Source organism: Glycine max, chromosome 13 (assembly GCF_000004515.6).
Source record: "Glycine max cultivar Williams 82 chromosome 13, Glycine_max_v4.0, whole genome shotgun sequence".
NCBI classification, from domain to species: domain Eukaryota; kingdom Viridiplantae; phylum Streptophyta; class Magnoliopsida; order Fabales; family Fabaceae; genus Glycine; species Glycine max.
In genome coordinates this window covers 30822349-30836112 of record NC_038249.2, presented here as the reverse complement: position 1 = coordinate 30836112, position 13764 = coordinate 30822349, and the positions used below count along the sequence as shown (strand labels likewise).

Below are 13764 nucleotides of genomic sequence, written 5' to 3'. Positions count from 1 at the left end.
TATGGAATTACATAATTAAATACTAATTTAAAAATCGCAAGATTTTAATTATATGTGTGTGGTAAGGGCATAATGAACAAGTACTGCATTTCAGGCCATACTCATTCATAAATGCCACAATCTCTAGAATCTTATAAAAAGGCATGCAGTAAGAATTCACAAGCAGTTACAATTCTAAATAATCTGAGAGGTTGTGTATTTAGTTTTGTGCATCTTAGTGATGGCAATGATTACACGTTATTGCTCTCTTGCTCTGGTTTTATTGTGGTGTTTATACAACATCTCATTCTTGAAGGCCAATGATGGTGGCTTTAGTGTGGAAATGATCCACCGCGACTCGTCAAGATCACCATTGTATCGTCCAACAGAAACTCCGTTCCAACGAGTTGCGAATGCTGTGCGTCGTTCGATCAACCGTGGGAATCATTTCAAGAAAGCTTTTGTGAGCACAGATTCAGCCGAATCGACTGTAGTAGCAAGTCAAGGTGAATACCTAATGAGATATTCAGTTGGAAGCCCACCATTCCAAGTATTGGGTATTGTTGACACAGGTAGTGACATTCTTTGGCTGCAATGTGAACCCTGTGAAGACTGTTACAAGCAAACCACTCCAATATTCGATCCTTCAAAATCGAAAACCTACAAAACCCTACCTTGCTCTTCTAATACGTGTGAATCTTTGCGTAATACCGCTTGCTCTTCGGACAATGTGTGTGAATATAGTATTGACTATGGTGATGGTTCACACTCAGATGGAGATCTTAGCGTGGAAACCCTAACTTTAGGGTCCACTGACGGTTCTTCTGTCCATTTTCCTAAAACCGTGATAGGATGCGGGCACAACAATGGGGGGACCTTTCAAGAGGAAGGATCTGGCATAGTTGGCCTTGGAGGAGGACCCGTGTCTCTTATATCTCAGTTGAGTTCTTCAATTGGTGGAAAATTTTCCTATTGTTTGGCACCAATATTTTCAGAATCTAACTCATCTAGCAAACTCAATTTTGGAGATGCTGCTGTGGTTTCTGGGCGTGGAACTGTCTCAACCCCTCTAGACCCATTAAATGGACAAGTATTTTATTTCCTAACCTTGGAAGCATTCAGTGTGGGAGACAATAGAATAGAGTTTTCAGGCTCCTCCTCTTCTGGATCTGGTAGTGGAGATGGAAACATTATAATTGACTCTGGTACAACACTCACGCTTTTGCCACAGGAAGATTACTTGAATTTGGAATCAGCAGTATCAGATGTAATTAAATTAGAGCGTGCTAGGGATCCAAGTAAACTCTTGAGCCTATGCTACAAAACTACATCAGATGAACTGGATTTACCAGTCATCACAGCACATTTTAAAGGTGCAGATGTTGAGTTGAATCCTATCAGCACCTTTGTTCCGGTGGAAAAGGGAGTAGTATGTTTTGCTTTCATTTCAAGTAAAATTGGTGCCATCTTTGGGAACTTGGCACAACAAAACCTCTTGGTTGGCTATGACCTCGTAAAGAAAACTGTCTCCTTTAAGCCCACAGATTGTACCAAGGGGTGATTTCCTATGGCCTCTTGTTTGGGTCCAATAAAATCAGACAACCCCCATTATCATTATTCATTCTATTCTCCCAATATTTAATAATTAAGAATTAAATGTTTTTATTCTCTCAATTATTTAATAGTTTTTGTTTTAATTCCTATTCTAACCTTAATCCTACCTAAATTAATATGCTAACTAATAAATATTTTAATCAACCTGAATTTAAAATCTGCACTAAAAAAATTCTACCTAAAGTCTTCATTTGCTATACATGTCACGAATCACGATAATACACAGATATGCTTAAAAGCACTACCCTAAACTGTTTCTCATTTGGCATAATTTACCGCAAGAATTTGTCACCACACTAATCATTGTTTATTTTATTTTCAAATCAATAGCATTTTGATTGTGAACAATTACTCAATAATGTATCATTTATGTAGGCTTCATTAAAAAAATATTTCAATTAGCATTTTAAATGAAATTAAAGGAAATAATGTTTAATAATAAGAAAAGTTATCAAATTGAAGCGAATATATGATAAAATTAAAGTTTATGGTGTTTATTTGTAAAAGAGATAGAGTTTAGGGAGGCTTAGTGTTGGATAATATACAAAATTTTAAATTAGTATTTAATTATGTAATTGCATAGAAATATAAAGAAATTAATTTTTGGATTATGCAATATCACAGGCATGTGTAAAAAAAATAAAACTTTGAATTTTGTTATTCCATAATAATACAATTTTAAAATTAGAATTTAACTATGTAATTCCATAAGAATATGAAGAAAATAGTTTTTGTCTTATGTAATCATAGGTATGTGTAAAGAAATAAATCTTTGGATTTTGTTCTTCCGTTTTTTTTAGTTTTGAACATTTAGAGCAGTCATCAAATTTTAGGTCCATATCAATTGAATTTAAAGAAAACAACATGAATTTCAAACTTTCAATATTGATAATTAACGATTTGTTCAGCATTCACCTTTAATATGGAAATATGAATAAAATAGAATATAAATTATTATTTAATTTTATCTATTTTAGTAGTGAGATAGTCAACCGAATATTTTTTTTAAGGAAAGAGAAATCAATTTAGTTTAAAGTTTGAAATTAAAAAAATGTAACTTAATACATAAACATACTAATAATTTATCTCCTAATTTCTATTCTTTATTAAAATCATGAATAAAATACTATTGATTATTTAAAATTTAAATATACTTTTAAAAAAATCCTTGTTTTAAATTCTTAAGTTTCATGAAAGTCCTTTTAAATTTACAAAATAAAATTGATATTAGTATAATTCTAATATTATTTATAATTTTATTTTACGTTTACTATTAATTTAATCTAATTTTTTTTATTCATTGTATTTATATTTAATGGGAAAAACATGAATTTTATTTACTATATATAAATTGTTATATAAAATGAAAAAAAAACAATTATATTGGAAATTTTAATTTATTACATCCTTCAAGTATTATTGAAAATTATATTAAATATAAAATTCAATTGCAATCTTAATCTTTATTTTTGTTTGAGAGGATAAATATTGAAGTAAAAAAAATTACAAAAGCTAATGACACTAATTTTTGGATCTTGTAATTCCATGTTTTGGTCAAATTAGCTTAGAATCTAGTCAAAGTCAAATGAATCTATGAGGTCCTCCAGGAATATTCAGTTGTTGTCCATCAATTATATCCATCAACTTGATCTTAGATCCTGACTGACCCTCTTATGTCTTAATTTCTATCTTTAATTAATATTTTCTAATTTTATTTTATATGTTTACAATTAATTTAATCTAATATTTTTCATTCATTGTATTTATATTTTATGCACACAAAAAAACATGAATTTTATTAATTACAATTAATTAAATAAATAATTAAAACCACAAAGGTTATGCAATTTCTAGGAAATTTTAAATATTAGATTATTATAAAGAATGAATAAATTAGTGAGATTGGAAATTTTAATTTATTACATCTTGCATGTATCATTGAAAAATATAGTAAATATAAAATTCAAATTCAATTTTTACTTAATATTTTTTTATGATAGGATAAATATTGAAGTAAATTAATTTTTGCATTATATAATAATTGAATATGTGTGTCTAAATAAATTAATTTTTGGATTTTATATTTTTTTATATTTTTGAATATTGAAAACTTTCGGTATCCTAAACTTATTCTTTCAAGATTCACCTTTAACTTTTTTAGTCTAGATCACAAGTATCATGCATGAAAAACAATTTTATTGAGCCTTGCAAGACTATTACATGTGATAAAAATTTTCCTCTAAGTATTTAATGAAATTATATCTCTAAAACTTAAACTCAAGATCTCTAGTTAAACTTATACTTTACATCATTGATCTACATGCTATGTCGTCTATATCAAGGGATATGTGTACGCAGCCTTACCCTTGTATATGCAAAGAGGCTGTTTCCGGATTCGAACCCAATTCGAACCCATGACCAACAAGTCACCAAGGCACAACTTTACCGCTGCACCAAGGGATATGTGTAAAGAATGGAAAATAAATATATTTAAAAATATGAATGAAATATAATAGAATACAATGTAATAACATATTATTATTTTTTTATCTATTTTGTGCAATTTAATTGATATACTCAATTAAATTTGACTCAACTCTTTTTAATTTAATTTATTTCATAAGAAAAGAAATACTAATTTATTTAAAAATTTAAAAAATTAAGAATCAAAGGAATGGGGAAAATATATTCACTAGTGCAGAAAGACCATTCTACGATGGTCAAACTAAATTTTCTATGGTGATTTTGAGTCGTCTTGAAATGTAACATCTTGAAAAATCAAGATTTTTCACCATCGTTTAGAGAAAATCTTAAAAATTTGTTTTTTTATAACAGTTTTAAACTAAAAACCATCTTAGAAATGAATTTTTAAAAGAAAATAAGAAATATTGATAATTTTAAGATAATTCTTTCAAAAATAATCTTAAAAAATATACTTTCTAAAATGATTTTTTTAATAACCATCTTAGAATTTATTTTAAAAAATAAAAAAAATTAATGAAAAAAGTTCTAATAGATTCGTTTAATTTACAAATTTGGCTTCAGTTAAGGAAATGCTTTTTTTCTCATTCTGCCTCCATATACATAAATGACTACCAATTATGCCAACATTCTGAAATAATAATTTAGAGATTTCAGAACCATAAAACTTTATTAAATTAAATATGTTACCATAACGCATGGACTGAAGCTTAGAAATGTTGATGTCAGCCAAAACATATAAATGAGAGAAGCATTTAAACGCATCAACTTGTATATATAGATAAGTGACATTAAAATGTGCCCATGAAATTACCCTACCCGATCCCAAGTCCAGTTAGATCCAACATTTGCAGACTCCAAGAATGCCTTGAATACATCTTTAACCTCCTAATAAGGAAATATGATGAATAATTAATGGCTAGGAACATAACACATACATAAAATATTGATATTCCACTTTCATACCATCTTATTTGCATAAACTAGGGGTTCTGGCTTAAGAGAATTTGTATCAACTCACTTTGAACATATGACTAATTACCTTGCAAGCCAAATTAACAGAAATTTCTTCCTTGATTTCTCTTAACATGGGGAAATTACGCGAATCTACATACATCAAAATCTAGCATCAAGTTGAAAATAAACTGAAAATTCAGGTTATATCAAAGCTGAAATAATAGAAGACCTTTGTGAGGCTGAAAATTCATCTCATTTTCTAAGCTTAACTATTAAACTCTTGTCTTCATGTATGTGGTAAAAATAAGAAGAAATGTTTGTAATTTATTAAAATAGTATAACTTTTTTTAATAAAATAGTATATGCAACGGAGAAAGCATACAATAAAACAATTTTCATAACTTTTTAAATATATTATTTATTGTTAATTATATTTTTAGAAATTTAATTTTAAAATTTATAAAATCACAAAAAATATTACTATACAAGAAGTGAAACTTATGTAATTTTATAGTTCTTAATAAAAAAACAATTGGATGAAATTTTCAATAAATTTTAACTATTAATAAAAATGTGTTAGAAAAATATAAATTTAAAAAAGTTTGACAAAATTTGTTACTAACATATTATAACATATATATATATATATATATATATATATATATATATATATATATATATATATATATAAACTAAAGAAATTAAATAAGTTTACAGTACAGGAAAATGAGGCAATCAAGATCAAAACAAACAATTAGTGAAGTACTCTTAATTCACTAAATTTACCATGACAGTATTTTTTTCCAATATACATATATAATCAGCTTACTTGTGAGGAACTAACAACCGTGATTCCCATATCTTTTGCAAGCCCGTATAGGTGTTCTTCAAGATCCACACTAGTTGCACTACTGCATTATTTTTGTTAGAGTATGAAACAAGATTAACAATGAAAAACAAGCAACAATTTCTCTGAAAAGGAATTGAAGACTTTGTAAGGGGCATGCTGTATGTAACAAAAAAATTTAAGAAATTTAAAAAATTCTGTCTAAAATTTCAAGACATTATATTTTCATACCATTCCCAATCTTTGTTGTTTTCCCAGAGAAGTAATGTCTTCCCATTTTAAATTCGTATCCCAGTTGCTTCCCTCCCTTTGTAGAAGATAATATACTCCGTTGTCCTCCACCGAGTGCACCAGACTCGGATCGTGTTTGTGTTCAAAATTCCTATCCATGACTGAAAAAGCACAAGATGAACAAAATATGTATATAAAAACTAATCATGAAAGATTACTTCTCAATATAGAATCAGTTACTTCTGCCTTATAAAATTGTATTTAAGTAACCAAAGACTTATCAAATTAATTAGATGACATGTGCTGAAGATCTGGCGAATTAAACGTTTAAAAAATTCAAAATCCAAAGAGAATATAACTAAAGTCTCTAGGACAAATACATTGTGTCTAAATAAATTAATATTTGGATTTTATATTTATTAAATTTTTAATATAAAAAACTTTCCATATCGGAAACTTATTCTTTCAACATTCACCTATACTAATTTATTTGAAAATTAAAAATTATAAAAATTAAGTCTATATTAATATATTAATATATAATATTTTATCTCTTAATTTCTATCATTAAATAATATTTTGGAAAAACTATTATGAATTGTTTGAAATTTAACTATATATTAAAACATTCTTGTTTCTGATTCTTATATTTCATAAAATCATTTTAATGTTCAAAGTTAAAATTATAATTAATATAACTATAAAATATTTATCATTTAATTATATGTTACACATTAATTTAATCTAATTATGTTTCAGTCATTGTATTTTTATTTTATGCATCAAATCTCAAACATGAATTTTATATTCTGCAAATAATTAAATGAATAGGTAAAATATAAAATGCTATACAATTTATCTTAAATTTTATATTATATAGAATGAACAAAATAGTGGGATTATTGGGGAAAAAAGTTTTTCTTGCATCTATTTAGGAGATGGGCTACAAGGTTAAATGGAGGGGTAATTAGAGCCCAATATTGAATTAAGATAATAAAAGACCACCTGTCACCCACCCCCATCCCACACATCACCAATTAGTGTACATCCCCCAAAAAAATGTAACTAGAAAATTAAATAACTATACTCCACCTTGTAGAGAAAAAAGCTTAGACAAGGAAGGGCTTATAAATGGCTATTAAGGTCTAACAAATGGGTTGATCTCTTAACCTAAAACAATGGAATGTTGAATTAAATAATAGATTGATGCTAACGGATATAGAAGTACTTTTATTGGGTGTTAACTAAATTTGGGCCCAATAGAGTAACCCATGGGTGAGAAATTTATGAGAGAGACTAAATATAAAAAAGGAGACGGGTTGTTGGGAGCTCAATAAGTGGTTATGTTATGTAAATGTTAAGTCACACTCACCTAACTTTCACTTAAATTAGGAAATGTGAAGGAGGAGAGTGGCAGGAAAGGCATAGAGAGGTAGGGAAAAAAGAAGAAGGATCCAAAGTCATGTTTAGCATATCGTAGGCAAATCCAAGGTTTAGTGCAACCCATTACAAGTTTTTTCCTACCTATAATTGTATTGATTCCTTCTACTTCACCCCTAGTATGTTTTTCTAATTCTGCCATGTATGTTTTGATTCATGTTCTTCATCTATGTTGTATAAGTATGTTGTGATAAGGTTTTTTTTTTTTATTAATATATAACTAATGAGTTATGTGTTAGGGTTTTGTTGATGGTGAAGTCTAATAAATATATTTGTATATGAGTTGTATGATATATGTCAAAATGTTTATTAGAGTTCACCATCAACAAAACACCCATACAAACTCATTAGTCATACATTAATACAAAACCCTCTTTTTAAACCCTATCATAACATATATGACGCAGATGAAAAAGATGAATCAAAGCATACATGGAAGAAAAGGAAAAACATGCAGGGGAAGAATTCAAAGGAAACAATACAATTAATGGGGTCGGAAAACATGTTAGTGGCTGCACTCACCTTGGATTTGCCTAGGATTTGCTAAGCATGAGTTTGAATCCTTCTTTTTCCTTGCCTCAACACCCGTTGTCCTCTTCTCCTTTCATTTTTCCTTTGCTTCTCTTTAGGTCTCGAAAGTGAGTTGAGGGTGACCTAAGGTTTACCTAACTACTTAATCCCTTATTGGGCATCCAAAAACGCATTCCCTTTTTATTTAATTTGTTAATTAAATAATTTTCACTCATGGGTTTCCATGTTGAGCCAAATAAATGTCAGGTTTTTAATTGTCAGATTTTTGGAGAATTTTTATTTTTATTTGTTTATCGTGGGTAAAGTTCAAGTTCACATTAAATATTATTTTATCAACTACACTTTTATTCATTTTCTTGTCTTTAATTAATTTGCACATACATTTATTATGAAATGGAAAGAAAAAGGCGTGAAATAAAAACTCCACACATATTTTATTAGAATCAAGAAAATTTATTATATTTATCGGTTTCTAGAAAATAACCTTAAAAGACAAATCAAAAGAAAAAATTAAAAGAAAATCAATATATAAACATACTAATAATTTATCTCCTAATTTACATTCTTTATTAAAATTATGAATAAAATATTATTAACTATTTAAAATTTACTATTTTTTTTATAAAAAATCCTTAATTATTTTAAATTCTTACAATTTTTAAAAGTAATTTGAAAGTTACAAAATGAAATTAATATTAATATAATTCTAAGATTATTTAAATTTATTTTTATTTTACATTAATTAATTTAATCTAATATTTTTATTCATTGTGTTTACATATTATGAAAAAAACATGAATTTTATTTACTGCAAATGGATTCTTATATACAATGAAAAAAAGAATTGGATTATAAATTTTGATTTATTACATCCTTCATGTATATATTATTGAAAATGTAATTAATATAAAATTCAAATACAACCTTACTTAATCTTTGTTGTGGTTTGAGAGGATAAATTTGAAGTTAAAAAATTATGAAATATAATGGGATTAATTTTTTGGAATTTACAATTCTTTGTTATGTTCAAAATAGCTTAGAATCTAGTCAAAGGAATTAATAAGGTCCTCCGTATCTTACCAAACACACTAGTCTAATCAATATATTTAAGTTCATATCAGTTGGATTTGAAACTTTCCATATCGATAACCAACCTATTTTTTCAACATTCACCATTAATTTTAAAATATGAATAATATAGAATAGAACATATCAGTTAATTTTATCTATTTTTGGTGTTATTTAATTAATTCAGATACTCGATAAAATTTGACTTCTATTTTGTTGTTCTAAAGAATATATATATATATATATATATATATATATATATATATATATATATATATATATATATAATTTTTAAAACTAAGACTAAAATAGAAAATTAAATGTAAATTAATATTATTTACATACATGCACACATAATTTATGAAAAAAAACATGAAATTTATTTACTACAAATAGATTATTATTATATCCAATGAAAAAAAACAATTGGATTCAAAATTTTAATTTATTAGATCCTTCATGTATTATTGAAAAATGTAATAAATATAAAATTTAAATGCAATCTCACTTAATTTTTATTTTTGGTTTGAGAGGATAAATATTGAAGTAAAAAAAGTTATAAAAACTAATGACATTATAGCCCATTTCAGCGATTGCGGATTTTTATTTTTGGTTTTCAAATCCAATTTAAAAACAAAACATGTTTGGAAAAAATAGAGATAAAATGACTTTTAAATTTTTTTTAAAACAATTTTACCCTTATTTTCAAAATCAAGAATTATTTTTTTATGAATTTGATTTTTAGTTTAAAAAGTGACACTTTTGTTGCCCCACTACTATCATTGTGACACCATTTACCCCACATAAATCTATTTATACAAATAAAACAAGTGAAATATAATATTTAAGATTTAGAAAAAAAATTCTTATAAAGTAAAAGACAATGCATGACTTTAATGTCTTTGTAGTCAACGCATAAATAGATAATAAAAAATAAAAATGTATTTGCTCTCCAAAGGCCATTTCAAATACATAACTAAAATTATTACAATTAAAAACATAAATTTAAAGAGAAAAATAAACATAGGTTTAATCCTGATGTCACAACCTATAAGAACATTACATATCATAAGAAAATATAAAATAAATTCATTTTAAATTAAAGTCTAAGTCCCTCCTCAAGATTCATCATCACTATGGTACTAAATCTCATCCTACAAATGACAATAAGCCCATACACAAACAACACAAAAAGATAAGGAAGTGAGATACATTTCACCACATATAACATATTAAGTATTTAAAACAAGTAAAAATAATATATCATCATACTAGCAAACATTTGTACCGTAGTCACACAATCATTTACATTCTCTTATACATGCATGTTTTATGATGCAAATTCCACCTAAGACTTTATATGCATGTGATGTCAATAAAAATACTTTTAAAAAAAAGCCCAAGAGAACATGCAATTGTCAGATTTTCACACCATGAAAAATCTGACAATTGCGACAGACTTCAGAGACGACCGAGCAGGTCTAAAAGGAGACCTTCTTCACGTTGGAGGGAACATGGCTATCTAACTTGACAACGTTTCGATCTGCATATTTGAGGACCCGCGTGCTCCTTGGTGAATGAGTAGAGGATGGCGCAACGCGTCAAAGCCTTTGGGAGAGACGTTTCGGACCACCTTGTCTTTGAGGGAAAAGAAGAAACCCTACTTTTCCATTTTGAAGAATGAGAAAGAGAATTTAGAAAGTCAATAGGTCATGAGACAATAAAAAATATAAAAAATGAAAGGTGCATTTAACATGGTTTTACTAAAACCGATTTTAAATATCTTATTCCAAGATGGTTCTATATAACCGTCCTACAAAGTGTTGTAGAAGAGTATTTATTTAGTAGTGTTCATTGAGATGAGACTATCAACAACACGTTATGATTATCTTATCTTACAAGGATATTCCAATTTATGAGATCGTCATCAATCACATGGAGGTTCAAAATCAAATAACCCATAAGAGTAAAATCATACTTCAACTCTTTCATGTTCTTTCTGGTTAATTCAACAACATCCCTAAAAAAGAATATAGTAAAAAAGAACCATATAAAAGTTTTAATATGATAATTAATGAATCAAAATCAAAACTGAAATTTTGAGATTTTGATGATATGAGCAATCTTTTCCCGTTTTCGCCATCTGTTTTCTTGCAATGCTGTTCAAGCAACAATTACCCCAAATTATAAGATCTGAAATGGATTTGGGCAGACCTCACGTCCAGTTTTTCAAAACCCAAGGTTTCCAAAGAGGGATTAGTTCCAAATTAAAAGCTCCTTTCATCGAGGCAATTTGGAGGAATCTGAGAGATTCGCCCCTTTTAGATTTGATGGGAAACTTCCATCAGCGGACAACTCAAGTTTGGAACAATTGTCTACCACTAAGTAATTAAACAATAGATCAAAGGAAGATATGCATGCATTAGAGCAATGATTCTAATTGAGAGCATGCCCCAATGAAATCATCTTTAGATTACTAACACTACGTTGAGATCAAGCAACTTGAGCCTAATTATTTGCAAAATCATTTGTGCCTATAATGGTAGAGTTTCATTATACATATAATCAGCAATATTCATAATTTGAATCTAATTTGCTAATTATTTACTAATTCAAAATTCACCAAAATTAATCTTTTATTGTTTTTCCTTTATATGTATTAACAATTAATAATTCACCAATGACGTTTGTATATAATATAATTTATAACAAATAATAATTCACCTATATATAGTTTATTTGCAAATAACCAAAGAAACTCAATATAATTTTAGGAGAAAAAAAAACTAATCCTTCTATTGAGAGAGTAATAAAATGAACAATGATAGTAAAAAAAAAATTGGAAACGTAATTCAGTTATTTTATTTGATCCAATAGTAAAACAAACAACAACCAATCACTCCTGGGTACAATCTGTAGGCTTAAAGGAGACTGTTTGCTCCATAAGGTCATAGCCAACCAAGAGGTTTAGCTGTGCCAAGTTCCCAAAGATGGAAACAACTTCACTTGAATGGAAAGCAAAACATACTACTCCCTCAGCCACTTGAACAAAGGTGCTGATAGGGTTCAATTCAACATCTGCACCTTTAAAATGTGCTGTGATCACTGGTACATCAAGTTGACCAGATGGTGTAGTTTGGTAGCATAGGCTCAAGAAATTACTTGGATCGCTAACACGATTTGCTTGAATTGCATCTGCTACTGCTGATTCCAAATTCGAGTAATCTTCTTGTGGCAAAAGAGTGAGTGTAGTACCTGAATCAATTATTATGTTTCCCTCTCCATTACTAGATCCAGAAGAGGAGGAGCCTCCAACAAACTCTATTCTTTTGTCTCCAACACTGAATGCTTCCAAGGTTAGGTAGTAAAATACTTCTGATCCAGTTTTTGAGACTAGAGGGGTTGAGACAGCGCCAAGCCCCGAAACAACAGCGGCATCTCCAAAATTGAGTTTGCTAGACGAGTTAGATTGTGAAAACATTGGTGCCAAACAATAGGAAAATTTTCCACCAATTGAAGAACTCAATTGAGATATAAGAGACACGGGTCCTCCTCCAAGGCCAACTACGCCAGAGCCTTCCCCTTGAAAGGTTCCTTTATTGTTGTGCCCGCATCCTATCACGGTGTTAGGAAATTGGACAGAAGAACCATTGGTGGAACCTAAAGTTAGGGTTTCCACGCTAAGATCTCCTTGTGAGTGTGAACCATCACCATATTTAATAGTGTATTTACACCCAATTTTGTCCGAAGAGCAAGATGGAGTACTTATCACTGATTGACACATGTTGGAAGAGCAAGGTAGGGTTTTGTAGGTTTTGGATTTTGAAGGATCGAATATTGGAGTGGTTTGTTCGTAACAGTCTTCACAGCGTTGGCATTGCATCCAGGTAATGCCACTACCAGTGTCAACAACACCCAATATTTCGAATGGTGGGGTTCCAACTGAATAGCTCATTAGGTATTCTCCTTGACTTGCTTTTACAGTGGATTCGGCTGTGTTTGTGGAGGCAACAAAACTTTTTTTGTTGAAATGATTCGCACGGTTGATGGAACGACGCATGGCATTGGCAACTCGTTGGAACGGTGTTTCTGTGTGACGATACAGTGGTGATCTTGACGAGTCGCGGTGGATCATTTCCACACTAAAACCACTATTAAGGACCTTTGAGTTTGAGAAAGAGATATTAATGTAAAGACAAAGTAAAACAAGAGCAAGAGATGACGAAGAACGTGGCATCATTGCTGCCATTACTAAGATTGGCAACAAAAGTGAAAAAATTAACAACCTAGCTCTCGGATTACTTAGAATTGTGTAATTGCTACTAGTGCATTCTTGGTGGCTTTTTATAAGATTCTAGTGATTGTGGAATTATATGGAGGAAAAGATTTTGCAATGATTGAAATGAATGAGTATGGCCTGAAATGTAGTAATTTTTAATTTGTTTCATTACCACATATGATTATGATCTTTCTCAATAAAGCATTAGAATCTACAATTTTAAAATTCCATATTCGTATAAAGATTTTTGGTTAAAAATTCAAAAGCAAAAACACCCATTTATGGCACCCTTTTGCACATTAACTATGGCAATCAAAGGGTCATTCATGCTTGTCAA

At 28.9% G+C, this 13764-nt stretch overlaps 2 protein-coding genes across 2 annotated transcripts; one reads left to right on the top strand and one right to left on the bottom strand.

The window, feature by feature from the left end:
• Positions 1 to 220: 220 nt before the first annotated feature.
• Positions 221 to 1540, top strand: LOC100793245 (aspartic proteinase CDR1). Its single transcript, XM_041007941.1, has 2 exons — positions 221 to 683; positions 753 to 1540. The coding sequence occupies exons 1-2, from the start codon at positions 221 to 223 to the stop codon at positions 1538 to 1540; spliced, it is 1251 nt and encodes a 416-aa protein (XP_040863875.1).
• A 10372-nt stretch (positions 1541 to 11912) lies between these two features.
• LOC100792722 (aspartic proteinase CDR1) lies at positions 11913 to 13397 on the bottom strand. Its single transcript, XM_003541554.2, has one exon. It carries the CDS (start codon positions 13395 to 13397, stop codon positions 12045 to 12047), a length of 1353 nt encoding a protein of 450 aa, XP_003541602.1. The 3' UTR covers positions 11913 to 12044.
• Positions 13398 to 13764: the final 367 nt, after the last annotated feature.

Excerpts from the sequence above, each read along its gene's own strand:
- LOC100793245 (XM_041007941.1), top strand. The coding sequence starts at position 221 with ATGGCAATGATTACACGTTATTGCTCTCTTGCTCTGGTTTTATTGTGG. Across the intron at positions 684-752 it reads TAATACGTGTGAATCTTTGC|ATGGAGATCTTAGCGTGGAA; the intron begins GTAATACCGCTT and ends GTTCACACTCAG.
- LOC100792722 (XM_003541554.2), bottom strand. The coding sequence starts at position 13,397 with ATGGCAGCAATGATGCCACGTTCTTCGTCATCTCTTGCTCTTGTTTTA.